This window comes from Phyllostomus discolor, chromosome 4, assembly GCF_004126475.2.
Source record: "Phyllostomus discolor isolate MPI-MPIP mPhyDis1 chromosome 4, mPhyDis1.pri.v3, whole genome shotgun sequence".
Lineage (NCBI taxonomy): Eukaryota > Metazoa > Chordata > Mammalia > Chiroptera > Phyllostomidae > Phyllostomus > Phyllostomus discolor.
The window spans coordinates 22,656,556-22,683,205 of record NC_040906.2 but is presented as its reverse complement, the minus strand read 5'-3'; the positions used below and the strand labels follow the sequence as shown (position 1 = coordinate 22,683,205).

The window sequence follows — 26,650 nt, the reverse complement described above, 5'->3', positions numbered from 1 at the left end:
AAAAGTACATTGTGTTTCAATATTTTGCCCCACCTCAGCTCAGCTCTGTCTAAATAGATATGTTAGCTGGAGACAGAAGGGGGGGTATTAGTCATAGGAAGTGACCCGTAGTTAAAGACTGATGTGTAGTATAATTTTTTGAAGAAGAAGCATCAAGAAGAAGGCAAATGTGATCAGAAAACTATTCTCTGGGATGCGCATTCCTCTCTGGAGTGCCTGCTTATATCAGACTTCATTAATATTTTGGGTGTGAAGTATTAATTATCTTTATTTGTAGAGAACTGGAGGACTACCATTTCTCCTTAATCTCTAACAACTGCTACTTTCATTGGATCTAAAGTTTATTTTTAATATTTTTTCTATTGACAAAGCAGAAGTTACATATTAAATCTAAGCTTTCATTAATTTACTATAGTTTTACTTTTGTTTCCCCAGACCATAACGTTTCAACTCATTTAATCAACCCACACGCATTACTGTAAACTGTTCAATTTTATAAATTAACGTTATGTCTTAACTAACAAGAAATGATTCGGATGGGACCACTGACAAAGACTGTCGTACTGCCTCAGTGAAATAGAGAAAGATGATCAGAATGAATTGCTATGCCTGTAAATTTCATTCTGCAACCACAGACAGTTAATCCCTTATTTTAAAAATGTTTAAAAAGAACTCTCTGTTTCCTCTTTGTTTTCCACTTTCTAGCATGAAGGGCTGGTTTGGTTCCTCCTCCGTGGAGGTGCCTCTTCCCTCTCCTCCTCTTCACACGGAAACCCCTGCAGTGGGTCGGAGGACAATGAATGCTACCACCTGCAGAGGAGGAAGGGCATTTCCCCATCATGCACCCGAATCACTTCTGGACTGCCCATAAGGAGCTCTGCTTTTGCCATTGTTTCCTCTATCTGTTCTCAAAACATTCCCATTCTCATGGCTACCACCTTAATCAAACTCTTAAGCAGGCTCCCACTTCCAGTCCTCCCCAGTCCTGGCCAATCCACACTCAGTTGCCAGCTTAACCTTTGGGGCTGCTCGTCAGATTAACCCTTCACAAGCGTCCCGGTGCTACACGTCGGAGTCCAAACCCTTAGCTTGGCCTTCTAAGGCTTCATTACGGAAAATTTCAAACACACTCAAAAGCATGTAGAAGGGTAAAATGAATATCCCCACGTAATCATCGTCCCTCAGCTTCAACAGTCACGTTCCTGCCGCTCCGGTCCCATCCCTCCGGCCCCACTCCAGCGCTGGCTCTTCAGTGCTCGCTGTTACCGTTGTAGTTGGTTGTAGTTGTTTGCCGGGGCGTGTGAAAGCCAGTGGCAGACATTTTACCATTTCTATTATGAATACTTCGGGGTGACTCTCTAACAAATAAGAACTTTAAAATATAGATTAGATACTATTTTCTCTCCCAATAGCATGAATAATTCCTTATCTAACACTTGGTCTGTTTCTAACTTCTTTAATACAGACGGTTTGTCCAAATTAGGTTCACACATGGATTGGTTGCTGTATCTCTTAAGTATCTTTAAATCTATAACAGTTTCCTCTTTTTCCTTTTTTTCATGACGTGTATCTATGGAGGAAATTAGTCCCGTTTGTCATTTAGAATTTGTCACGTTCTGGATTTGGCAGAATGTGCCCTAATGGCGTTGTTTAAATCTTCCTTTGTTTCCCAAGTACTCTGCTGACTGCTGTTTAGACCTGAAAGTTCGAATTTCAGATTCTATTTTATATTCATCAAATGTGTGTTAAATTATAATAAAATCATTCAAAAAATTGGCAAGAAAGGTAAAAAAAACCCACATTTTTTCTTCCACACCCTAGCACCCACAATCTTCCTGCCCAGACTGTGTACCATTTGAGATGAAGCCTTCAGACATTATATGTAATGTCTATATATGTATTTATGTAATAATATACATAATAATTGGGCATTTCCACATGTATTAGCATATATAATTACTGAACTGTTATGTACTTTCATTTTGGTTACTTTATACAGTTTTGCCTTTTAAAATACCACCACGTCCCAGAAAGCAGTAAATGAAATATGTAGGTAACCTGGTTGACCAAGACAATCTGGAATGCCTGAGCGAGTATATGAATGAAGTCACAAGAATAGGATTCTGAAGATCAGGCAATAGTTAGAATGGAAAACAAAGAGCAACGTTTTAATGTTTCCAAAGAACTCCAAAGCCCATGTGGTGTCAATATTCCAAATAAAGATTGTCTAGGCAAATTAAGGGAAACATTTAAATTCTTATGACAAATTAAAAAATGTGAAAGAAAGCCAAAGTGGAGAGTTAACGGAGTACTCATAATACAACAGTACTATACGCTGTCCTAGGCAAACCCAAAAGGATCACCTCTCCAAGTTTAGCAGATACATTATGATTCTTTTGCCCTTCATCATCCTTCTTTTCTTTTTTTCCCACCCCTCAGCCCCCCCACTTCCCTCCCGTTTCCACCCCCCTTGTTTTTGTCCGTGTGTCCTTTATACTTGTTCCTGCAAACATCATCTTTCCTTTCAATTTCCCTGTAAATTCTCCATACTATAGTCAGCTATAAGGATAGATGACTTTAAGATCTGAAAGCCTAGGACACAGGATTTACAAATATTGCATGGGCTCAAAAAGAAGGAAGCAAAGCAATTAGACACACATTTACTGAGCACCAACTATATGCAAAGCAGGGCACCAAGCTTTGTTGAAGACACCACGATAACAAGTTTTCTAAGTGTTTACAATTGGTTTTGGTAAATGACTTTGATGTGAGTCTTCCAGATCTATATAGTAAACTGAATAGCTCAAGATGAAGGAGAAACTACAGTGTCACTTCGAACAAAGATATCCCCAACAAATTAGGTTCTTCTTCACGAATGGCCAATGCCAATAACCTATACTGCTATTTTTGACTGCTATTTTCTCTTGACTTCCAGATCCCATTCCCTGCTTCCCAGACTGCAGTGCCACTCGGTTCAACCTTCACTCACAGCTCTGGCCCGGGTACTACCGACGGCACACTGATAGCCTAGAGCATGAGAGAATGTAATTGCACTTCCTCGGAGGCACAGGATCTCCTGAGAACTGGCCGTCCACCTGCCAGCCCCACTTTTTCCTCCTAGACTGCACGCTTCTCTGGGGTTAGTTACCCCCTCTAGGCTTCAGGACTCAGCTCTGGTCCTCAATTCCAATTCCAGGGGGACTCTTGGACCTCACCTCTTACAGACTGACCTGCTCTTAGCTCTACACACCCTCAGCCTAGAGTAGCAGACCCTTCTGACACCGTCTGAGGCAGTGACACAAGGCAACTTCCATTGACTGCTGCTGCTTGGAACCCTGTATTGAGAAAGATGCTGAGATGCAGCCAGACTCTGAGGGAAAGCACTGTGATGTCACTGAGGTGGGAAAAGATACAGGTATGCATTTGCCACCTGGTTTTAGAATCTTTATCGAGGAGGTTCCTTGCCTTCCTTGACTCCAGAGACCTGACTCTCTCTTCCACAATGGTAACCTCCTAGATTTCCGAGACCCTTCATCATAAAGTACTTACCAGTTTCCAGTGTGGTACTCCTTCCTTTTTAACCCAGGCATTTTTCTGACTCCTCCACCTTGCCTGCCTTCTACCCCATCCTTATAAGGGTCTTCTCAATCCTGAAACCCTTCCACCTCGCCCCTTACTGTCTCTTCTTTGTTTCACTGTACTCCTTCTTCCTCTAGATTCTGTGGTCACTAGTTAAGACTTTTCTCACAGGGTCCCCCTAACACACTGAACCCCAGGATTATACAGACTTACCTCTGAGTCACGAGCAGCAGTGTTCTCCACAGGCTGCCCCTCCTGGGGGGACAGCCCATGACAGGCTGATGAATGGAGGAGCAAGCCTGGAAGAGCAGGCCAGAATTAGTGCTTCCTGTGAGACAGGCTGCACGCTAACTGCCTGGCTCCTCTCCTACACCTGCCCATAAGTCACGCCTCCCCAGGGGTAAAGGTCACAAAGGAGGAAGAGAGGCCAAGAGTGTTAGCTTAATTGATGTCCCTTTACACGGACACAAAAGCCATAAGAAAGAAGGTTCCCTGCTATCCTTCCCCCTTACTACTCCTCAACCCTGCCAACTTCCAAACTTCTTATAATTACCTTTTTAATCTTGACTTTCAAGTAATTTCCAAGTGCTTCTTGCCAAACCTATCACATTACATTTAATTGTCTGTCTTTGAAGGTCCTCCATAACCTGAGGCCACTGCGGCACTCTCCCAAACTCAGACCTGACCCAGAGTGGCCTCCTGGCCATCCCACACGCATGCTGCATTCACCTCCACTGTGACTTTGTGCCCCACCCTCCAGGTTCAGCTGAAACATCCTTTCCTCTAGAAGGGCTTCTCTGACATTCTCCATCATAATCATCTCTCTTTTCTTCACATTCCTGGGTGACAAAACACAGTATTCTGAGTCTATTTATATCATAGCATAGTATTCAATTGTGTGCAAGCCAGAAACTAGAGAAAAAAATTTTGACTAATTTTAGGTATTTGTTCTCCTCATTAGAGGCACATGAGAAAAGTGAAATTAACAGGATCCAATTAAACAGGACACTGCCCCAAATGTCTATGCCAAGAACATTAAGAGAATGATGCTACAGGAGCCAAAGAGGGGCTGTGCCTTGTACACTTAAAATATGGTCCACAGTAGTGCTCACAGATACTTGTTAAACTTATTCTGGTAGAAATGAACTAGGCTCCAGTAATATCTTTCCTGTAAGCCACTTTAGGTACCTTTTTTCCATAGATAAAAGAAAATATCCTATTTGTTCTCTCTTCACAATAAACCTAGGGAAAAAGACATATTATCTGTGTAAGCTCCTGTAGAAACCAACCTATAGTATACCTGCTACATATTGGCTAGATACATCAACTTAGGGATCTTTTGCATCTAAGGTCTTTGCTAAGGGCAGCAGTGATGGAACATAAGTCAATGTAGTCACGGTCAATTTCAGTCCTCAAGTGTGATCCTGACTAGGAGACCAACACACCTAACCGTCTTCTTAAAAGAAGCTTTCTGCCTTCTGTGACAAGGGTAGCCTCTCGTCTTAATAGAGCTTTTCACCCAGAAAGTTCCAAACATCAGCTTTCAAACCATGCCCAGTCTTTGCCATAGTAAGCTTTCTACCCTCTTTCTCTAATCTATAGACGTTAAGTATAAAGAATCTCCTATACTTAGGCCAACCGATTTCAATATAAATGGCATGTCACTACTGTACTTGGGGCAACATACAGAATCATAGAAACTTAGAAAGTTTTTTAGTCTACCCCATGAGAGGCAGAACCTGTTAGTTGCGTATCCTGTTGGCTAGTCCTCTCCCTGCTTCTTTACCAACAGAACCCTATTTTGTTCAATTCGGATGGCATATGCTTAGAGGAGATGGCCTCTCCCAAGCCCCCTGGAAAGAACTGTGATTTGCCTAATCCAATCACAGTAACTCTGTTTTCCTTTGCTGGAGACTGCTTTTGGGGTGAGCATGTGACCCAGTTCTGGCTACTGGGAGGGTACTGGAGAGAGACCCACCGGACATGCCCTGCTTCCCCTTCCGGGCTTTGGCTGTTGATAGATGAAATGATCCTTGGGAACGCTATAGCCTTCTGGTACCAATGAGGGGAGAGAAGAGGCATCACCGATACGCTGAAGAGAGCAGAGCAAAAAGATGGAAAGTGCCTGGATCCTTGATGACCCTGGGGCTACCTACATACAAACTTCTTCAGTGTTTATTGCATACGGTACTTGGCAGTCACTAAGTGTTCAATAGCCATCTGTTAGAGAGATGAAAATACATGTAATAAGTGGCCTTACTATTTCTGCCACTTTTAGTTGAGTATGACATTATTTGCTTCTGAAAACATTCTAACTGATTTCACAGATTTAGAAAGGGATTCCAGGAAGCAAAATGACTTGGCCAAGGTTATACCACAAAGGTCACAAGTTGAGAGTGGAACTCCAAAATCCAGATTTTCAATCTGGATCAAATTCTGTTTTATTTGTGAAGAAAATAAGTCCTAGACTTCCTCAGCCTTGAGAGACAGCGTGATTGGGTGGTTATGTGTGGCCTCCAATGTCCGGCCTGGGTTGGGACGCCAGCCCACCGCACACTAGCTGCACGGCCTGGCGCGACGCCGACTTCTCTGAGGCCCAGCTTCATCATTTGTAAAATCAGAACCATATCATCCATCATATTAAACTATTATGAATATTAAATAAGATAAACAATGAACATGTCTTAGCACAAAATTGGGAATGTGGTTAACTCTCATTAAATGATAGCATTAATAATAACAAACTTCATTCAATGTCACTCAAGGTATAAATAAGGAAAATGAAAAGAGAAGGAATTTCCATTTTGTAAAAAACAAACAAAAAAACAAACTCAAACTATACTGTCCTGATTTTCCAAGCACCAATACATAAAATTCAACCAAACACCTTGTATATGCTTATATTGGTATAACACAAAGTTTTCTACAATATGGTTCATATCATCAAAGAACTTCCAACCTGGTATGGGAGATAGATGTACAAGCAATTACTTAATATGGGTAGCAGAATAAAAATAGAATGTGCTATAGAAACATAGGGTGAAAGGGAAAAAATGAATTTTAATTGAGAAAAGTATGGCAAGGTCTCAGGGAGGATGTGGCATCGGAATTGGCCCTAGAAAGGGAACGGAGGATTTGAGAAGTGGAAAAGGCAGGGGAAGAACTCTGGGGTGAAGAGACAGCGTGAGCACAGGCCGGAAGCTTGAGAGGACATGGCGCAATCAGAGATGGCACACGGAGGGGCTGAAGGAAGGTGTGGGCGATGAGGCTAGCAATATATTTGGATGCTTGATAAGATTTATACTTGATTTTGTAAAAAATGGGGAACCGTGATTCACTGTTGAGAACAGAGCAGCATGAAGAGATCTGTGTTTTAAGATGGTAACTTCAGCAGTTTGTCAAATTAGTAACTATAGTTCTTCCTGGCCAAGAAAGATAAAATGCATTAATAGAGCAGCCACACAAAGAGTCAGAGGCTTCCCTTTCAGAGTCCCCACGCAGACATCTCGGGAACCAGAATGCGGGCCGTCGGTGAGGCGCGTTGGGTTTCCGAATAAGCTGCCACCGGCCAACCTTCAATAATGTAACCAATGGAAACTATACAACCCTATAAAAAATCAACTTTCTTTGACCTATTTTAGCAGCGTCTTTGCACTGACTAATCTTGCTGAAGGGTGAATCATAAATTCAGCAAGAGACCATGTCCTGGTGACCTCACTTGTTCTAAGCCTGCAGGAATATTCCCACCTCTCCTGGCTCCAAGGCTTTTGAGAAACATCATAATTGAAAAAGCAGTCATTTTAGTATAAGTTCCAAATCTGGCTTTTTTTTTTTCAAGTGAAAGATGGGGGGAAAGGGAATCAAAACAGAGTAACATAAAACTCAGGATAAAGAAACCATACTGCCATGGTTTTTCTAGCCCTAAAGAAAATCTCTGCTTGAGACCATCTCCTAAAGTACTTAGAACAAGGAAATACAGCCATAGGAATGGTACCAGGTCACCAGAGAGTGAAACCGACTGAAACAAAAGCCCAGCTGACCACTGCCCTTGGCAAGCAGATGAAAATGTGAACACAGTCAGGGAGGGAAAGTAAGTCAGGTTCTGGCAGTCTGTTGAGTTTCAGAGCTTCAGAGCTAATGCAAAGCATTTCTTTAAAAAACATTGATTTTAAAAGTACAACAGCAGTTCACCCAGAAGTAGAGTTACCAGGCACACAGAAAGCATACCTATATTTCCATCACCGATCTGACTACATTAATTAGCTCCCACACAACCATGAGTCAGGGTCAGTTCAAGTACATCCTAGAATGATGTAATTTTAGAGTTGGGAAGGACTGTAGAAATGATTTAACCTGCTTCACTAGGTTTATAAACCAAAGGCAACAGACAAGTAGATTTTTCCAAACCTCCACGATACATTTGAGTCCTAGCTGAGTATTCTTTCCAGAGAGCCTCACCTTCCTCCACTGTATACACACACTTATAGGTGTAAGTATACCAATATAAATATAGTGTGTGTGTGCACATAATCTATTTTTCCTATGGATAACATATCTAAGGTCCTCTTGTCCCTATGACCTTGTATGTTCCTACCTGGATATATGTTTATCCCAGGACTGTAATTCTATGATGTTAACACCCTGTTTTCTTTATCCTCTGGAAATCCCTGGGGCACATGGCCAAACCACTAGTTAGTGAACGTGAACAAGATGACAGTGATGCAAAGGAGTAAACGGTTAAGTATATATACTCGTGAAGAGCACGTTTGCACAGAACTGAGGTTATTTCTAAATAATGGCATGGGCATAGTTCTACGCTAAACATAGAACTAAGGTTAGTGCCAAACCTGGACATGAGCCATTCTTGCAGGGGGATCAGGCCTCTTCCTCAGGGCTAGTGCCCAGTCATACCTCCTTCCAGCTGCCCAGGGCACGGCAGACACTGGGATGGTGGAAAGGGAAGGAGCCTACCCTCGGGAAGCTCTGCTCTCCACCACTACCTTGGCTTCTTTAGAAATAACTGCCTCTGTCGCCATCTTACCTTAGAGCTATTCCTTCCTGTCAGTCTATGAGCTAATCCTTTTGACATTACTCTCCAATCCCCAGGTAGAGCGGATAGTGTTAACCAGGTTGGATTCAGGCCACACACCATCAGCCTAGTAGGACCCACTGTCAGGACCCTTATTCATCAACACAGGCAACATTCCATCTGAAAAAGTCTGTCCTCAGGTCTGCATCTGCCTGAGGCAATGCAGAATCTAGACTGTATTTGCATGCTTCTAAGCAAGACTGAAAAGAAGCAGCCAAAGATGGGGCAAAACCCTGAGCCACCTTTCCATGGTTACAAACCCAGGGGAGCCCGTTTACTTACACCCCCTGAATAGGTAACATTCGAGAATGTGAAAAGCAAAGTTACAGTCTTCTTTTCACAGTTCCTTGGTCTCCTGAAGAGCTGTGACCAGCTCTGCACTGTCCATGTATTTTAGCAAATGTGTTAAATGCAGAAAACAATCTTTGCTTTTAGCTAGACTGAGTTGGAGTGTCTCAGTTTTTCCTAACCAGTTGATCCCCTGAGAGACTAATTTTAGTTCAGACAAACATTATCCAGGCCTATTTCTTCCACACTACTTCCCACCCTCTACCCCCACAGAGACTGATTGCCAATAAGGCTTTGGAAGTGGAGGGTTCTGGAGCCTGAGGATTGATTACTGGTTTCCAAAGTGAGGATACAGCCTAGCTTAGTGGTCAAGAGCATGAACTCTGGAGGGAGACTGCCTGGGTTCGAGTCCAGGGGCCCCTGTTTACCATCCGTGGAGCACTAAAAGCATGTTTGAGCACAGACTATTTCCAGAGCACTATTTTAGGTACGGAGGATAAAACAATGAGTAAGAAAGAGGCAATCCCTTCCTCGGTGACCATAACCTCTAATGTGGAAGACAGGAAACAGCTGATCACAAGTCAGCGCGTGAGAGGGACTGAGTGGTCTCCTTCTCATCAACAAACCATTAGCAGCTGTGAGGAAGAACACTGAAGGAAGGTAAATTCAAGGAGTATTTCTTGTGAGGCCATTTTATGAAATAGACCGCAGGGAAAACTAGGAGTGATTGGTAATGTCACCTTGATTCTCAGTCATGAGTTTCAAGTTCAATTAACATTGTTAAACATTTAAAACATTTATTGAGTGTTTACTATGTGCTAAACATAGTTCTAAGAATTACTTTAGATATTTTAACCCATTTAATGCTCACAAGAAACTGAGGTGAATACTACTATTTCCCACACATTATGGCAAAAATAATAATAATAAGGACAGAGATTAAGAAGGCTGCCCTGTGTTACAGAGCTAGTAAGTACTGGAGTAAGGATGGCAACTAACAGTATAGGTTTAGAGTCAGTGTTTTGTTCTGTTTTTAATTTAAAATTCAACTTTTTTTTATTTGTTTATTTTTAGAAGGGAAGGGAGGGAGATAGACAGAGAGAGAGAGAAACATCAATGTGCGGTTGCTGGGGGTTATGGCCTGCAACCCAGGCATGTGCCCTGGCTGGGAATCGAAAAATTCAACTTTTTTATTGTTGTTCAAGTACAGTTGTCTCCATTTTCCCCCCACTCTCCCCCACCCCACGGATCCCTGCCTCCCACCCGCAAACCTACCCCCTTTGGCTGTGTCCATGTGTCCTTTATGCATGTTCCTTGACAGCCCTTCCTTTATTTTCCCCCATTGCCGCCTCCCTCCATTACTGTCAGTTTATTCTTTATTTCAATGTCTCTGGTTATATTTTGTTTGCTTGTTTAGAAACAGTGTTTTTAACCAATACACTATCTTCTTTTGACCAGAGGGTCTTCTTCAGACAGGCTTGCCCCTTAACACATAGCTGATATTGTACCCCAGGTAGGCCCTGCCCTCACTACGCCAGAGCCTGGTCCACTTTATACCCGAAGCAGCATTTATCCTCAGTAAGGCTCACAAGCCCAGCCAGTCATCACTAAAGGAGGCAGAAGGCGCAGCAGTGTCACCTACTGAAGAAGACCTGTGGGCCTGTTGTTATGAAGGGAACAAGAGGGATAAGGGAGGCAGAAGAGAAGGAAGGTAAGGACGAGGAGAAAAACAGTTCCTGGTAAGTCTTTTTTTTTTTTAAAGATTTTATTTATTTATTTCTAGAGAGAGGGGAAGGGAGGGAGGGAGAGAACACTCGATGTGCAAGAGAAACGTTGATTGGCTCCCTCTCACCAGCCCCCAACCGCAGACCTGGCCCACAACCCGGGCACGTGCCCTGACCGGGAATCAAACGGGCAACCCTTCGGTTTGTGGGACGACACACAACCCACTGAGCCGCACCAGTCAGGGCTCCTGGTAAGTCTTTAAGCTATTCAAGGTGAGCTCAGAAAAGGAGCCAGGAAAAAAAATTAGCCGGAGAAAGCATAAAAGTTTGCAGTAATAAAGCCCATAGGTGAGAGAGTGACAAACCTAGACATGACATCAAGTTGACCTCATCAAAGGAAGCCAACGTGACTAGCTGTCATTTCTTCTGAGGAGCCCCCAGCCTCTCACTAACCCCTGCTAATTTTTAGAAGAGCAGGAGTGGGAGATGGGAGGGTGACGGGTCACTTTCGGCGACTTTGAATTTAAAGTGCCTGTGAGACATTCCAACAGACATGTTCACCAGGCAGCCGGATATGCAAGTCTGGAGCTCAAGGTCGAGGGCTGGCCGGACCCCAAATCTCCAGCCCTGGCCAGGATACGCCGCCGCCTCCCTCTGCTTTTGGCATATTCCTTCAGGAGAAACAGTAAGCCTTTCTTCAGTTCGCATTGCTAATTTCAAAGGTTTTAAAGTAAACTTAGCTCAAAGATCTTGGCTGATTTACACTAAAATGAACCTGAATGTTGGCACATCCACCCCAAAGGCTGTAAGAATTACAGTTAGCAGAGGGGGTGACCAGCCATGTACCTAGAACTTCTCTCCACCCTCAGCCCAAGGATGGATGGCCAGCAGGCACTCCCTGCTTGCCTTCGACTTCACCTGGGCAGTAATAAGAACACAATTTATCCTGCCTGTTCTCCAGAACATGCCAGAAAGGAAAAGCGTCAGAAACTTGATACGCTGCTTGTCCAACTCTGCTAATTCCTGCTAAGATGTGTCTCATGGATGACCAAAAGGTAGCCAGGTTACGCTATAGAAATATCTACGCCCTGGCTGGCGTAGCTCAGTGGATTGAGCGCAGGCTGCGAACCAAAGCATCGCAGGTTCGATTCCCAGTTAGGGCGCATGCCTGGGTTGCTAGGCCAGGTCCCCAGTGGGGGCCACGTGAGAGGCAATCACACATTGATGTTTCTCTTTCTCTTTCTCCCTCCTTTCCCCTCTCTAAAAATAAATAAATAAAATCTTAAAAAAAGAAAGAAAGCACATTTAAAGGACGGGGAAGTTTTAAAAAAAAAGAAACTTAAAAAAAAGAAATATCTACAAAGTCCACTTGTTGAAGTTTATTTTTCAAAACATCATTCAGTACTTATATTTCAACATCATTTAACATTCAACTTTTTAAAAATCATAATCATAATATACTAAAGAGAGAACCTAAAGTAGGTCTGGTTCTGGCATTTACAAGACAAACAATATAGGGAAACTGGAGTTGGGACCAGGACACTCTCTTAACTTCGGCTGCACCAGGGATTGAGAACGGGTACGGAGGTACAGTGATGGAAATCTGTGTGAACTCCAGGAAACCAAAACCAACGGAGGTGGCTTGCTACTCAAAGGAGTACACCTGTTTGGGCTCCAGGTGGAGCTCTCACTCCGCCCTCTGCGCTTTACAAGGTCCTTTCCATTTTACTCTCCTGGCCACCGCCCTTGGCCAGATGTTACAGAGGGCCAGTGAAACGCTGGGGAAAAAAACAACAAGGAATCACAAGTCATAAATTTGAGTGAAAAGAAAGTATTTGAAAAGGGTGGATTGAACTGGATTTGAAATTAATGCAGCACCTCACAAGGAACGCTGCCTTTCCTGAACAGACATATTTAATTACAACCTTGCCTCAAGTTACACTTATAAACTAAGTTTTATTAATCAAATGCTAAACATACCAGTGGAATATCAAACAACAGTAGAGACTAGAGTAACTGTAAGACAGCAGTTAAGTGCATAAATTAGTCTCCCCAGTTAACTGAGCAGAGGCCATCCATATGAAAGGTTCAGCAGGGTCACTGAAGATTCATCAGGAATAAAAATGGATAACCTGTATAAAAGAGGTTCCCTTGAAGGGAAATGATGAGGCAAACAGAGGCGGCTTATCGTATCTCACAGAAGACAAAGTTCACGTGTGAGTGTGGAAGCATATTTATATGGCATACAATATATCAGTGCAGGATGTGTATCAAGCACGAGGAGAAAGGAAATTCAAGGTCCTACACCCTGAGGTCCCAACGAACCTGTCCAACCGTTTCCTCCCACCACCCGCCGTGGGACCCTTGGCTCCTCTCACAAGGGTTGACTTGCTCTTCTCTGCACCTCCCACGTCCTCCCTTTTGTTCACCTTTGTTCACGCCGTGCTCCTGACCAGGTGTCCTATACTGAGACTCTTCCTGCACCTTTGTGTCCTTCGAGGGCCAGCTCAAGTTCCGTGACCTCTCACAAGCCCTGCCTGACAGGCCCAGCCCAGGGTGTCTTCTCCTTCCTCCATGCTCCTACAGTCACCGTCACTCCCTCATCAAAAGGAGTCCAACGAGACAGAATAAAATGTGTAAGTTCCCTCCCTCGTAATCATTTCAGGTGACCACCTCCTTCCTCTAACTACAGGGCGCCTCCCGGAGTCTCTGTGAGTATCAGTCAGTCCCCTCAGCTAAATGAGAAGTTCTCAGGGCAGGGATTGTGTCTTTGCACACCTTTAAATCCTTCACGGCACAAGGCCACGTCCAATGTGTGACCCAATGAACACCTACTGATGTAAATAAGTGGTACCATACAGTGTGCAAAGGAAAAATGCTACATTAATGATGAGTATTCCGATTCTAACATACAAGATGAGAAAAGGAAGAATTAGCCAGAGCTGTCTTTTTTCAGTCAGTACCGCCTATGATGATAATAAGACTGTGAGATAAGGTCAAGTGTGAAAGAAAACAAAAGAGAAGGCTTAAGTAAGCATAGACAGACAAGGACACCAGAGAATAAGATTCTCGTGAGGCAAATGTAAAAGACGCAAAGAGAAATCAACAACTGGTCAACGGCAATCAGACATAAAAAACATACCAGTATTTCCTTGAGCATCTTTTATCTTGTTTGGCGGGGGCAACAGCAGAGACGGCCTGGGGAAGTGAGGGTCCCGAAGAGATGGTTGTTGCTGCAGCTGCTGCAAAGGTGTGGTGTTGAGGATGACCCTCCAGTCCACCTGGGTCACGTCGGACCTTGACCGTGCATGCCCTGGCTTAAAAGTAGAGGTCTCGTCCAATAAGTCATTCACGGAACGAGGCCTGTTCCTCCGACGCTGACAGATGTCGAACAAATTAAAGGTGGACGCTTCCTTTTGTTCCATCCAGGAAAGGTTATCTGGGGCTGTCCCCTTCTGGACCATAAACTGTTCTTTGGCAGGGAAGACATGTTGAGCTTTGGTTTCTAAGAGCCTGGTCTGACAGTGGTCCCAAATCATGCCCCCCTTGCCCAGGGAAGCAACATTTCTGATAGCACCATTGTCTGTTATGTCGCTGAGTACCTCGTGCCCCACCAGTTCAGGGACTTCCTGAATCCCATACACCTCTGCCTGCTGCACGGCCTTGTCTAGCTTACTGTCAAAAGTAGTAAAGAAATCCTCAGTCACTTCCAAGGCCGGGCTGATATCATCCACTTCCAAAGCTTCCATGTCGTGGGCTCTGGAGACCTAAGCCTGCTAAGCTGGTTCAGGAAAGGGCCTCATGAGCAGTCACCCAACAAACGGAGATGTTTTGGGCAACAGAGTTCTGGAACAACTGGAAGGAACCTCATTCGGCTGCCTGGAGCAGGCCACGCACAAGGGTGGCTGATGTTTTCCCAGCCAGGAGAAGCATCTGCTCGCTGACAGTGGCCATTGACAAAGGTACCAGAAGAAAAATGTTCCTTTGAGGTTATTCTTCAGTGGGATCTTTGTAAAGACAACAGGAAGCGCTTCTCAAAACAATGCCATGGCAATCCTTAATTTCCTGGAAGAAAATAAAAAGGACACCATTGACACATGGTTCACTGTATTCTGTAGCACACGAACCTGCCCAATTACATCCCCACCTCTCCATCTTCTCTATGGCAGTCATGCCCACAGGTGGATGACACACGCACAGAAGTTCCACTGTCAAGAGTACACATCACTGCCTGCTTTGTATTAGAACTCACACAGAGCAGAGCGGAACTCTTGATAAGGGGAATTAAGGTCAATAGCTTTTACTCACACAGAGAAAGCTTTGAGAGCAATTGTGAAAAGACTACCCTGGCAAATCTCTGTGATATGTTGACCTAAAATAGTAAGCAAAAGAGACTAGGAATTCCGTAACTGGGCCTCTATGGTAATCAGTCTGAAAGTCATAAACGCACGAGTCCTCTCACAAACCTTGAAAGCACTGATAATTTGTAGAGAGGGAGACTCTGTCCTTTCACTAAAGCCAAATGTAGCTGTGCTTATGCTTCCTAGGTTTAGGTTACGTAATGCCTACTGATGACTGGACTTCAGAATTCCTCCAGCGGTCCTGGAAAAAGGCTTGGAAGATTGGCCTGGGAGTACAGGTCCAGCCTCTAGGCTGGGCAGAGAGGATCCTCGCACCAGTCCAGTCTCTCTGGGAAACGGTAGATCTGAGGTCAGGCCAGACCAGGGCAGACCTCGATGGTGAGGCCGTCCAATACAGTAGACACTAGCCATAAATGGCTGTTAAAATTTATTAAAATCAAATAAAGTTCCTCAGGCACACTAGCTACATTTCATGTATTCAACGGCTACATATACTTTTGTATTTTTGCCAAAAAATAGCAACTAGGCAAAGTCTCTGTGTCCACTGGACTGCTTACAAACAGGTGAAGCTGGGCAATGAGGAACATCTTTGCAAGCTGCTGCCTCTCAAGAACATGGATGTGCTTTCTTTTTTTTTAAAGTGCACAATTCTTTTTTTTAAAAAAGATTTTATTTATTTATTTTTAGAGAGGGAAGGGAGGGAGAAAGAGAGAGAGAGAGAGAAACATCAATGTGCAGTTGCTGGGGGTCATGGCCCACAACCCAGGCATGTACCCTGACTGGGAATTGAACCTGCAACACTTTGGTTCGCAGCCCGCGCTCAATCCACTGAGCTACACCAGCCAGGGCTAAAGTGCACAATTCTTATGGTTAATTAAAATCACTTTTAGCACCTAGGTCATTAAATCATTACATTTCAATTAACAGCACCGACCTACATTGCTCAATGTATGTAAGTAAATAGGATATACGGCCCTTTATTTCAGACATATCAAGGGGGTTTGCAGTTCACCAGAACTCGGTGGTTGACCTCTTGTAAAGTGATAATGACTGTGAATCTGTCTACTGTTATACTTTGATATTTATTATGCAAGCACACATGAAACAAGGCACAGGTTGATTTTTAGAGGTAAAAGCAGTTACAGTGTTCTTCTAGCAGCAAACGGGGTTTTGCTTTCTGTGCCTCCCCGAGGACGTGAGCCCCTTGAGCTGTACCGTAGGGTTTCACTACCTCTCTAATTTTGAAACTTGGAGGGTTTTTTAAAATTTTATCTTGTATGTGGGAGGCTAAAAAAAAAGAGAAATATAGAATAAATCTTATAGCTTTTAATTCCTTCTTTACTATAATTTCAAATAAACATAAGTAACAAACATGTTTCCCATTGTACAGAAGAGGCATCAAGGTGCAGAGCACTGAGTTATTCATCTCAGATTATATTGTGGATGTTTCTCTTCTCACCCAGTGCTTAAAATTCTGTATCAGTTTCTTTGATCATTCTAGAGTGTCAATACCTCCAAGGTGATTCTTTCTTTTCCTTCTTTCCTTCCTTTTTTTTTAAATCAAAATATCCAGGAGTATACTCTTTATGCCCTCCACTCGGGTTTTCACAGACTGGTGAGAAGCAAAGGACCCCAGATGGCCAGCAGTCCCGGGTGGTGCAACACGTCCACCGCACACGTTCTAAAATCAGAGGCCTCTGAGACCATCCTCTCAAACCCAGCCTTCCACAGAAGGAGACACTGAGGCCCAGAGAGCGCAAGAGGTCCCATGGGCACCTTCCCTGCATCGCCTCATCTAATCCTCATAAAAGGGTAGTAAAATTCAACTTTAAAACAACATTGCAATGCTGTTGTAACAAGGCATTCTGGAAATCACTCATCTATCCATCCACTTATCATCTAATAAGTTCATATCATGATTAAGACACTAAAGTTGGAAAGACGAATAAGATGCAGCTCTCGTCCTAAAGAGGTTCATGGTCTATCATGATGCACCTAAGAAAATAAGTCCAAAGAGCTACCTCGATAGAGGATGGAAATAGATACGAGAAGCAGTCCGCAGAGGAGAGCACAGAGGCACCAGGCATGTGAGTGAAGAAGCCATCTTGGATGAGAGCCCAGTTGAGTTTTCCAAGGATTCCAGCCCCAGCCAGTATCTAATTGCAACTCACGCACGATCCCAAGTGAGACTTTTCCAGCTGAGCCCAGTTAACCCAGGACCATGAGAGAGAATAAATTGTTTGAAGACACAAAGTTTGGCAGTATTTTGTCACGTAGCAACCAATAATCAGGACTCATCACTTCCTGAGGGAAGCACTCTCTAGGTTGAAAGTCCTTGTTAAAGCTTCCGTGGCACCTGAACTTCTGGGAGTTACACACATCACATTTGTAATTACCAGTTTCAATGTCAATATCCCCTCAGGCAGCAACTGCCTCTTTTGCTCACCCTTGGACCCCAGAACATGATTGCAGCTCAATAAATATTTGTTGCATAAATGAATGAATTTTTTTGAGTGGCTATCTTTAGAATCACTTGACATAGTTTTCTTTTACTCCTTTTTCCTTTGTTGTCAGTACTTCTGACTTACAGCCCTCTCTCCACAGGATTATCTCTAACAATAAACAATAAAGACAGCTGCTACGTTAACCACAGTCCTCCCCGAAAAATCACTCCTGAATGTAATAAACGAATGAGTAGACCAGTGTGAGAAATCCAGGCTGCGCCTGTATTTGCACAGTACAAATGAAATAGCTAGAAGGAGTCACTGAGGGGAGCAGTGATTTATTCATTCCATGAATTTTTCGGGGGGCAGCTGCTGTGTTCTAGGCACTGGTGACACAGCAGTGAACACAGTAAAGCCCTGCCCTTGCAGAAGTTATATTCCAGTGGGGGCCTTGCTATCTGCCGGACACAGCTCTGTACTCTTTCACCATCCTGCCTCGCCTGCTAAGGTACAGTGAGAGGGTGAAGCAGCTCTCCATGCCCTGCATGGATGCCATCCATCCCATCCGAAGTCCCAACCCTCTGCGAAGTCTTTCCTGAGGAATCAGTCCCTTTGGGTCTCTCCCTTCCCTGGATATCTAAAGCATCCAGGGTGCCAAAGGTCACTAGACAAGTCACCTTTGTAGACTGTCTTTTCCACCTCAGTTAGACTCTAGGGCACGTTCCGCATCCACGCCTGGGTGCCCCCACAAAGCCAGCATGGTCTCCCTCCTCTAACACAGCCTCCGCATCACTTCTCTGAACCCTTCAGACTCTCCCTAGTGGAACAGGAGTTTCCAAACATGTTCTGGAAGAGCCGTATAATAAATATTCTAGGCTTTGTGGGCCACACAGTCACTTCTGCAGCATTCACCTCTACAGCTGTGGTGGGAAAGCAGCCACAGACAAACAACAGGGAAATGGATGGGCATGTCTGTGTTCTGATGGAACTGCATTCACAAGAGAGGCAGGTAAAGAAAATATGGTATATCCATACAATGGAATATTATTCGGCCTTAAAAAGAAAGGAAATCCTGTCACATGTTATAATATGAATGAACCTGGAGGACATCATGTTAAGTAAAATAAGCCAGTTACAAACAGACAAATACTGCATGATTCAATATACATGAGGTATCTAAAGCAGTCATGTTCATAGAAACATAAAGTAGAATGGTAGTTACCAGGGCCTGGGGGCAGGGGGAAAAGAGCAGTTGTTTCATATTGGCAAGAAAAAGTTCTAGAGATCGGTTCCTTAGGATGGTAACCAAAGCTTAACCCCAAGAATCCCATGAATGCATCAAAAGGTAACAGGATGGAGAATCCGGGTAAGGCTACTTTCTAAGGAGGAAATCTGCCATTTACATGCTCGTTGGGCAAGGCTAATTGGCAATGTGAATCCGGCAGTCCTCCCACTCAGAGACAGAAGCAGATATGAGCAACGAGACCAGCCCGGCCCCCACAGGGATGCCGTGTTCTCCCAAGCTGTTTGGTAGAAGTGCCACCTTCCTCCCACTGGACAAAATGGCTTGTCATCAGAATTGAGTGAGTGCTGAGAGGGTGTCTGGGCCATGTAACTTTAGAAGCAGCTGGACAGACTACGGAGAAAAATGCAGTGCCAAGGACACCTAGGATAAACTTTCTGCCAATCCTTTTGAAATCAAGGGTGATTTCAAGGGTGGTCAGCACATGTGGCTTTCAGGTGCTCCTCACTTTGGTTAAGGCTGCGGCCCACTGAGACCTGTCTGCGGCTTACATAATGCGAAGGATCCACCGCCAGAGGGTCAGCCCTAGTAAGATGACATGTCTGGACCATGAGGCTACAAGAGAGTCTGGTTTTTCATGGTGCTCTTTGTCACAAGGACAGAGTAAGTATGTTGCTGAAGTACAGATAGGCCACACGCAGCAGGTAAGGAAATGGTGCCAACGCAGACCTCATACCAAGAGCTCAGGGCTCTTTCAGAGGAGGACAGCTAGGAAACCGGGTGGAATCCCACCCACTTTCATAGGCCTGGAGGGAACGCTCAATGGCTGCATTGTACACAAGCTTCAAGAAACGAGAAGTTTATTGCCATGCAATACATTAGAAGTGTAACATTTTAAAAAATAGTGTATGTGAATTCATTATAAACTCGTTGAAGTAAAATTTGACATGCTTTCCAAAATATTATATTGACTTGAGCTTTTACATTTTTTCTTGGTAGAGAAAGCTTAGAAACTATTGAAACCAGGTTTAAAAATAACATGGCAAAGGTCAGGTAGCAAAAGACCTCACTCAGGCCTTCTGTAGAAACAGAAGCACCTATGCAGCACTTGGGGATTATTTTGTGAGCGACTCCAAATCAGCAGCTCAGCTGGTCTCATTTTCCAGTGACTTTGAGCTCAAGCTCGTCCTAGTACCAGTAAGGAGATGTTCCTTTGAAACACCCACTGGCAATCAATTTAAAGCATTCGTCAGTACATCTCCATGTTTGTTTATTGTTTGCCACTTGCAAAATCATTGAGACATTTGATGCCCCGAGATGTTTTCCCAGAAACCAAACTAAATATAAGCATGACACTTCAAATCTCAGATTGCTTTGTTATTGAAGGCAGCAATGTTATTATGCCCCTGGGTCAACCACGGGATTGAAGAGTCAAGGGTTCTGATTGGGAAGCCTATTTCTTAAAAACACCCCAGTTCCAGTATGTCCTGCTTTTAGCAACAAGACAGACACAAACTTCACTTGTGTAAGTGTCTAAAAATGCAGACTCCATGTTTTCCATTGCCTTTTACCTCCATGGTGGGGGAGAGTGATATAAAAACAAACCAAAGAGCCATTCAAATTATCTTCTTCCTAGGCTTGGGATGAAGAAAGTGGAAATTTCCATCATAAAAGCCAATGTTGCTACAGTCAGCCTCCAAGGGCAACAGGGAGTAACTGCCCAGGGTCTGTGCAGGTGCCACCCGAGCAGAGCCAGATGCCATGGGCTAAGTGGGTGACAGACCACAACAACCAAGGGAACAACCACGCCGAGGAGGTACACTGCGACCCAGACATGTGAGACACCCCAAAAGAGCCAGGGAAGTAGCTTTAAATTTAAAGGTGCCATTGGCTGATGTAACTATTTACAGTCTTCCACTGGAGCCCAAGTAATGCCAGCTATGCTTCCAAACCCAATACAGGACCGAACGTCATCAGATTTCCTCACAGCTCCTCAAATTCAGCTAACCTATGCAAAAGTCACTTGGCTTTAGTGAGAATTATCATCCTCACATGCATGCCTCAAGTATACTTTGTAAAGTGCTTGATACGCTTCTTGACAAATACATGTAGTAATCGCAACACAGAGAGGCGAATAAAGTAGCAGGGCTATTTTAAAGATGATGTAAGAGAGACCAAGATGACTCATTGTTGTCGGCTGGAGTTCCCATGGGAAAGAGGAAAAAGTTCCTGGAACCCCTGTCTAATTACTGAGTCCTGTGAGCCACCCAAGTTCAATCACCTTTTAAATCACTTAAATCACTCAGAGGCCCTGGTGTTAGAAGGCCCACAAACAAGGAGTAAGGCTGAATCCACCCAGGAGCTACCCAGTTTTGAGTTTATTCAATGAGAAAGAGGTGTAGCAATGGGAAGAACACAGACTTCTGACACCAGAAAAGGGTCCCTGTTCTGGCACTGCCTCCCAAGCTGAAGGACTGACTCCCAGCAAGTCAGGCTGACTCGGGGCTTCCGGGCTCTCCCTGTCGGCCACATGCAAGTCCTGCTAACACCTGCCCCCTCTACCTTAGAGAGCTGTAAAGCACAAGTGTGGATAATGTACGTAAAAGTTCTTTGTAAAAAATCTATAACAATTACTAGTCCTATTAGAAGCTAGCTGATTCCTAACCACACAACCATTTATGTTCAACCGGCATTTATAGAGGATGGACCGAGTACCCAGAGCTACGTTAGATGCTAGGGACACAAAACACAGCTCCCATCCTCAAAGGGCTAGTTAGCTGACAGAAAACAGCACAAAACCAAGTGCAAAAGGTGCCTTAATAGAAGTAAACAAAAGGTGTCATGGGAACATAAAGAAGGAATCATTACTAATCAAGGGACAATAAAGGGTCTTAAGTGACACAACATAATTAAATGACCCAATAATATGTATATATACAAAGATGACTTCCGTTGAAAGAAATCAAAGACAAAGGGAATAAACATACCAACAAAACCAACCATACCTGCCCCAGAAGTGATACTTCTCTCACGAAGCTGTCAATGTTTAGTAACAGCTTCCAAGGTCCCACCAGAGGGGGACCCAACAACTGCATGCATGGGTGGGAGGCAAGCGTGCCAAGGGCCTCTCCACAGGCAGTCCAAGTCTTTCTGACCCACAGAAACCCTGGTCAACAGGAGGCCTTTGCTGGGTAGCTGGGATGTTACAGGAAATGAAAAATTGCCTCACTTCCTGTTGACTTTAATTCCTTAGGTCATTGCTGCTGATAACAGAAGGGACATGAGACGACTTACAACTTTAACCTTCAAAACAATAACCAGCTTATAGGTTAGCACCTATTTACAAAACTGCTTCCTATGGGTGTTTAGGGTGAATGTACATGAGAGGTAATTAGCTGATTTATTTTTTTCTTTCTCTGCTACACTTGAACCTGCTTAAAAAAAAAAATAAGTGAGCTTGGGTCTTGGTTAAATGGTACCTGGAGAGAAACAACTCATGATGAGATCAAAAGGTGACTCACTTCTTATTTGAAAGGACAGACCTATGGAGTGGTGATGGGCTGCATCCATGACCCTCCCTCCCGTTTGGACTTAATCTGTGATAAGGGTGACTATAGAGCAGCCTTTAACAATTCTGTCCGAAAACTAGCAAGGCTGGCAAAGGCAGATAAAACACAGTCTTTGACTCTCAAAGATAAGGACAAGGGAAGGCAAAAGAGCAGGATGAGTCTTTGCTATCTTACTGTGTACGACATGAAGACCCGAAAACCTCTGCCCATCATACAGGACAAAGGAAAAGTTTACAAAGTATGAAAGAGAAGAACACTATATTTTCGTCTCCAAACCTGAGTCTAAATTTCTTTTATTATGGACTATTATTAGTATGAAATGAATTTTTATGGAACAATCCTGCAGCGTGTAAGCACTCTGGAGTTGAATTCTGGAACTCTGATTGGCCCATATTTCTTTGTTTTGATCTGACATTCGAACGACAGTTAGGCTCACACACTTGCCAGCCTCAGAGAATACTATGGTACTAAACTCCAAAAAGGCCCTGCAGGGGTCTCCTCCAATGTGGATGGGCACACATTAAATGTAGAATGATCTATTGAATAAAGTATTTTAAACAATAATGATAGGTCTTATAATTACAAAGCCAAGACCACGAGTAAAGAGTCATAGCTAATATTTATTGAGTACTTACTAAAGGGCACTCATTATGTTAAGCCCTTTAGCTGCATTATATTGTTAAATCTTCACAGCAACCTATCAGAGAGCTGCTATTATTACTACCTGTTTCAATAAGGAAATTGAGATTTAAAAGTCAAGTACCTTGTTCAAGGTAATATGGCCAGTAAGAGAGTAGAGACGACTCTAAAATACATATACAGTCAGCGTGAGAAAATTCATAGTAAATTAATGGCGTTCCGATAACACAACTAAAATTTTACACACATGATGCTTTGAATTTTAGTGTCAAACACCAGAAACTTTGATATTTATTTTTAAATCCTTCTATTTGTTAATCCCACAACTCAGAATGTTAATTGCTTAGTATCATCTTTGTGCCCAGGGAAATAGTTTACACTTACATAATTTACCGAAAAAAAAAAAATCACCTCTTCTTTGTCATTGTAAGTTCTCTAAGGGAATGGGGGATGAGAGGTCCCTGAACAAACAGAATAAAAGGCTGTTCTCTAACTAGATAGCTAAGCTCAGTTCTCTTAGTGACCTTGGACACAATACTTGGAATGCCTACAAGTGTATAACTGTGACTTCATTTAGGCCAAACAAGTGCTTCTGCAAATGTTGACATTGTCCTAATTGCCCAGACCTTTTACTAATGTTTCTCTAAGACATCATTTTTCATTTAACCAATAAATAGAAACACTTGTAAAAATGTTTGCTCTTTAAAAACCTGCAAATAAGTGCTTGTGTCAAAAGAATTAAAAGAAATAGTTTCAAATTAGATGTGACTATAGATAATTCAACACATTTTAATGATTAAAGCATGTCCAAATAAATTGCCTCCTTCTAAAACCAATTTAACTTTTTTGTGGGGGAGTGCTGCGGGGACAAATATCAATATAAAAACAACAACAAAAAAGTTGATCCACAACTTTCAGTCTCATTTCTTTAAGTGTACTAACAGACAATATGCCAAGGTTTCATATGACCACACTACAGTGAAAATATAGATACTCTATCTAACCTTTCAGTGAAGGGCAATGACTTTTGGATCAGAAGATCTGGAATTAAAACACCTGCATTTGGAACTTCTATGCACTACGACCAGATGTAGAATTCTGAGCGAGTCAGTTGAACCTGAATTTCAGATGTAGGTCAGATAAGGATTCCTGCCCTACAAAAGGGTGTTCAGGGCGTAAATGAAATGGTAGGCTGCAGTGTTCTGTGAGCCCCACAGCAGGACACAGGAAGGAGCAGGGGTTGTCTGGGCGGTGCCAGAGGAAGGCTCATTGCATGCTCTTCATCTCCTCCATTGTAAACCAACAAACTGGTGACAGCAATTAGTTTAGGAAGCTCTGAGATAAGGTTTAATTTACTCAAAGCTTCCTCCCACACTCTTCAAGGCAGCGTGAGTTGCCATGCACGGCTTTTCTTGTGGTCCTGAAGTGAAGGGATTCCATAGCGCAAGATGCAGGATGACTCAAAGTATTTCTTTTCAAAGAAGAAAAGATAAGTATGTAAAACCCTCCCTTGTCCCCCAAGTTCTTCTACAGCTAGGAGATTTCTTCCTCCTCTCTTTTTCTTCGGGTTTCTTGAAAGTGGTATACTTTCTGACTCCACCTCTCACCACCTGTCCAACTTCCCCAGAAGCAGTCTGGTTCTGTCCCAGCTGAAACCGCACAGGCAGAGGCCAATTTCCTTGTCGCTAACCTGGAGACTTTCCACTCCCCACCTGACTGACCCCTCAGCAGTGTCTCGCCTACTGAACTCCCACCCTTTGCATCAATCTCATGAATTCACTGGCATAGTCTCTTCGGCTTTTCTCCTTTATCTCTGGGTGCTCCTTCCAGTCCCCTCTACGGGCTCCCCTTCCTCTGCCCACATCGTAAATGAGGGTATTGCTCCATCTCACCCATAACCTTTTCAAGAAGTTCCTCTTCTGCCTGTGATCTTCTCTATTCTTGTGGCTTCAGCTACGATCCACGTGGTAGATGAGAAACAGAACAGACTGTTCTCCTGGGCTCTAGGCTCACACATGCAGCTGCTTTTGGTTTTCTTCTAGTTCCTAATATGCACAAAACCAAACTCCTCCTCTTACCCTCAACCTGCCCTTCCCCCTGGCATTCTCCATATAGTGCAGGACATCTTCCCCTACAGAAGGGTGAACATCACCCTTGACCCTTCTGGCTCCCTCACCCTCAGTCACTCCAAATGCGCAAGTCACACTGATTCTGCTTCTATAAGATCTGCCAAATCTACCCATTTCTCTCCCTCATTTCTGCTTTCGTTACTGTTTGGACACCACCGCCCAGTCCTCTGCCCATCAGTTTTTCCCTCTACTAATCCATTGGCCACACTGCAGCCAGAGTGGGCTTTCTGAAATTAAAACCCTGGTCTACAGCCACACCACCCTGAACGCGCCTACTCTCATCTAAAATTCAAACCCTGCTATCTCGTGGATAAACCATGCACTCCTCCACATCGCCTGTAAGAGCTCATGGCCACTCACTTCCCTGGGTTTATCTCTTTAATCTCCTTCCCCACATCCCATCCTGCAACACACAGGCACACAACTTGGCTAATTTTAATTTAGTCTCCAGGTCTTCGCTGAGGTATCACTTCTTCCCTGACCTCCCATGTCCATTTGGGGCATGCCCCGTATGTGCTCCTGCAGCACCCTGACTTCCTCCACTGTACTACTCCTCACTCTGTGTACAATGGCCTGGTCACTTGTCTGCCTCCCCCCGTGACTGTACACTTCATGGAGGCAAGAGTGTGCCTGTTTTGTTCCATTGTACTCCTAGCTCCAAGTACAAGAGCTCTGTGCCACAGCACACAACAAGTGCTCAATTCTTACTTGTTACATCAATGAATCAATGAACCCTTAAGGGTGGAAGAGAAATTGTTCTGGAAAAGTTAAAGTGCTGATAAAAATGGATCAAGGACACATGGGAGGAGGTCATTTAGCTAATTTCCTGGAGCATAAAAACTGCTGGTTACATTTCTGATGTTTTCTAACCTATAATACATGTTCCCTGTTCTGTGACTGAAAATCTATATTTATAATCACATCTCCAGGCCACAAGGTGAAGTGGATATTTAGCAAATTCCAAGTTAGATAAATGCCCAAAAGTAAACTAGATAAGGCAGAACAGGACAGCTTTAGTTTGTACTGAATTATAAATTGGTCACACCAATCAAGATAACTGAACAAATAAATCTCTGCCACACTCATAAGTGTGGCATATAACCAGGGAATCCAGTTTGAAACACATAACTCAAATTAACAGTTAATGAGTATTTGAAAAACAAACAAAACATTAATGAAAATAGCAGACCTGTCATCTCAATGCAAGAGCCTCTATATTTTGACTTGGGTTTCTGCTCATAACTCATGTTGCCATCAGGATTAATTACACTCATGGACCAAACGAAATTCTTACCTTGTTGTCAGTATGAAGGTAAGTTATGTGGGCTTTTTATTGTCTGTCTGGAATATCTACAGTAGCCAATGAACTAGAACAAACATGATGCATGGAATTTACTGCCAGGGGTCATTTTTATCACAGTCTCACTCAGTACTCCGTCCTCTGAATTATTTAGCTCCAAGCTTATGACCCACATACAAAATCCACTCTAAAAGAAAAAAGAAATTCCTTGCCAGATATCCCTCCAAATGGTTTCTTTGAAGGGGTTAACGTTCCCCATGCAGAAAATCGGCGTTTGGCCTAGCA

The 26,650-nt window shown here is 43.5% G+C and overlaps 1 protein-coding gene across 2 annotated transcripts in view; it reads right to left on the bottom strand.

The window, feature by feature from the left end:
- PLEKHM3 (pleckstrin homology domain containing M3) overlaps positions 1-26,650 on the bottom strand; it is a 171,725-nt gene that overhangs the window by 140,088 nt on the left and 4,987 nt on the right. For both annotated transcript variants that reach the window (XM_036022966.1, XM_028509277.2), the window contains exon 2: positions 13,823-14,745. In XM_036022966.1, coding sequence (XP_035878859.1) covers positions 13,823-14,429 — 607 coding nt within the window. In that variant the 5' untranslated portion in view covers positions 14,430-14,745. The remainder of the gene's footprint in view (positions 1-13,822; positions 14,746-26,650) is intronic.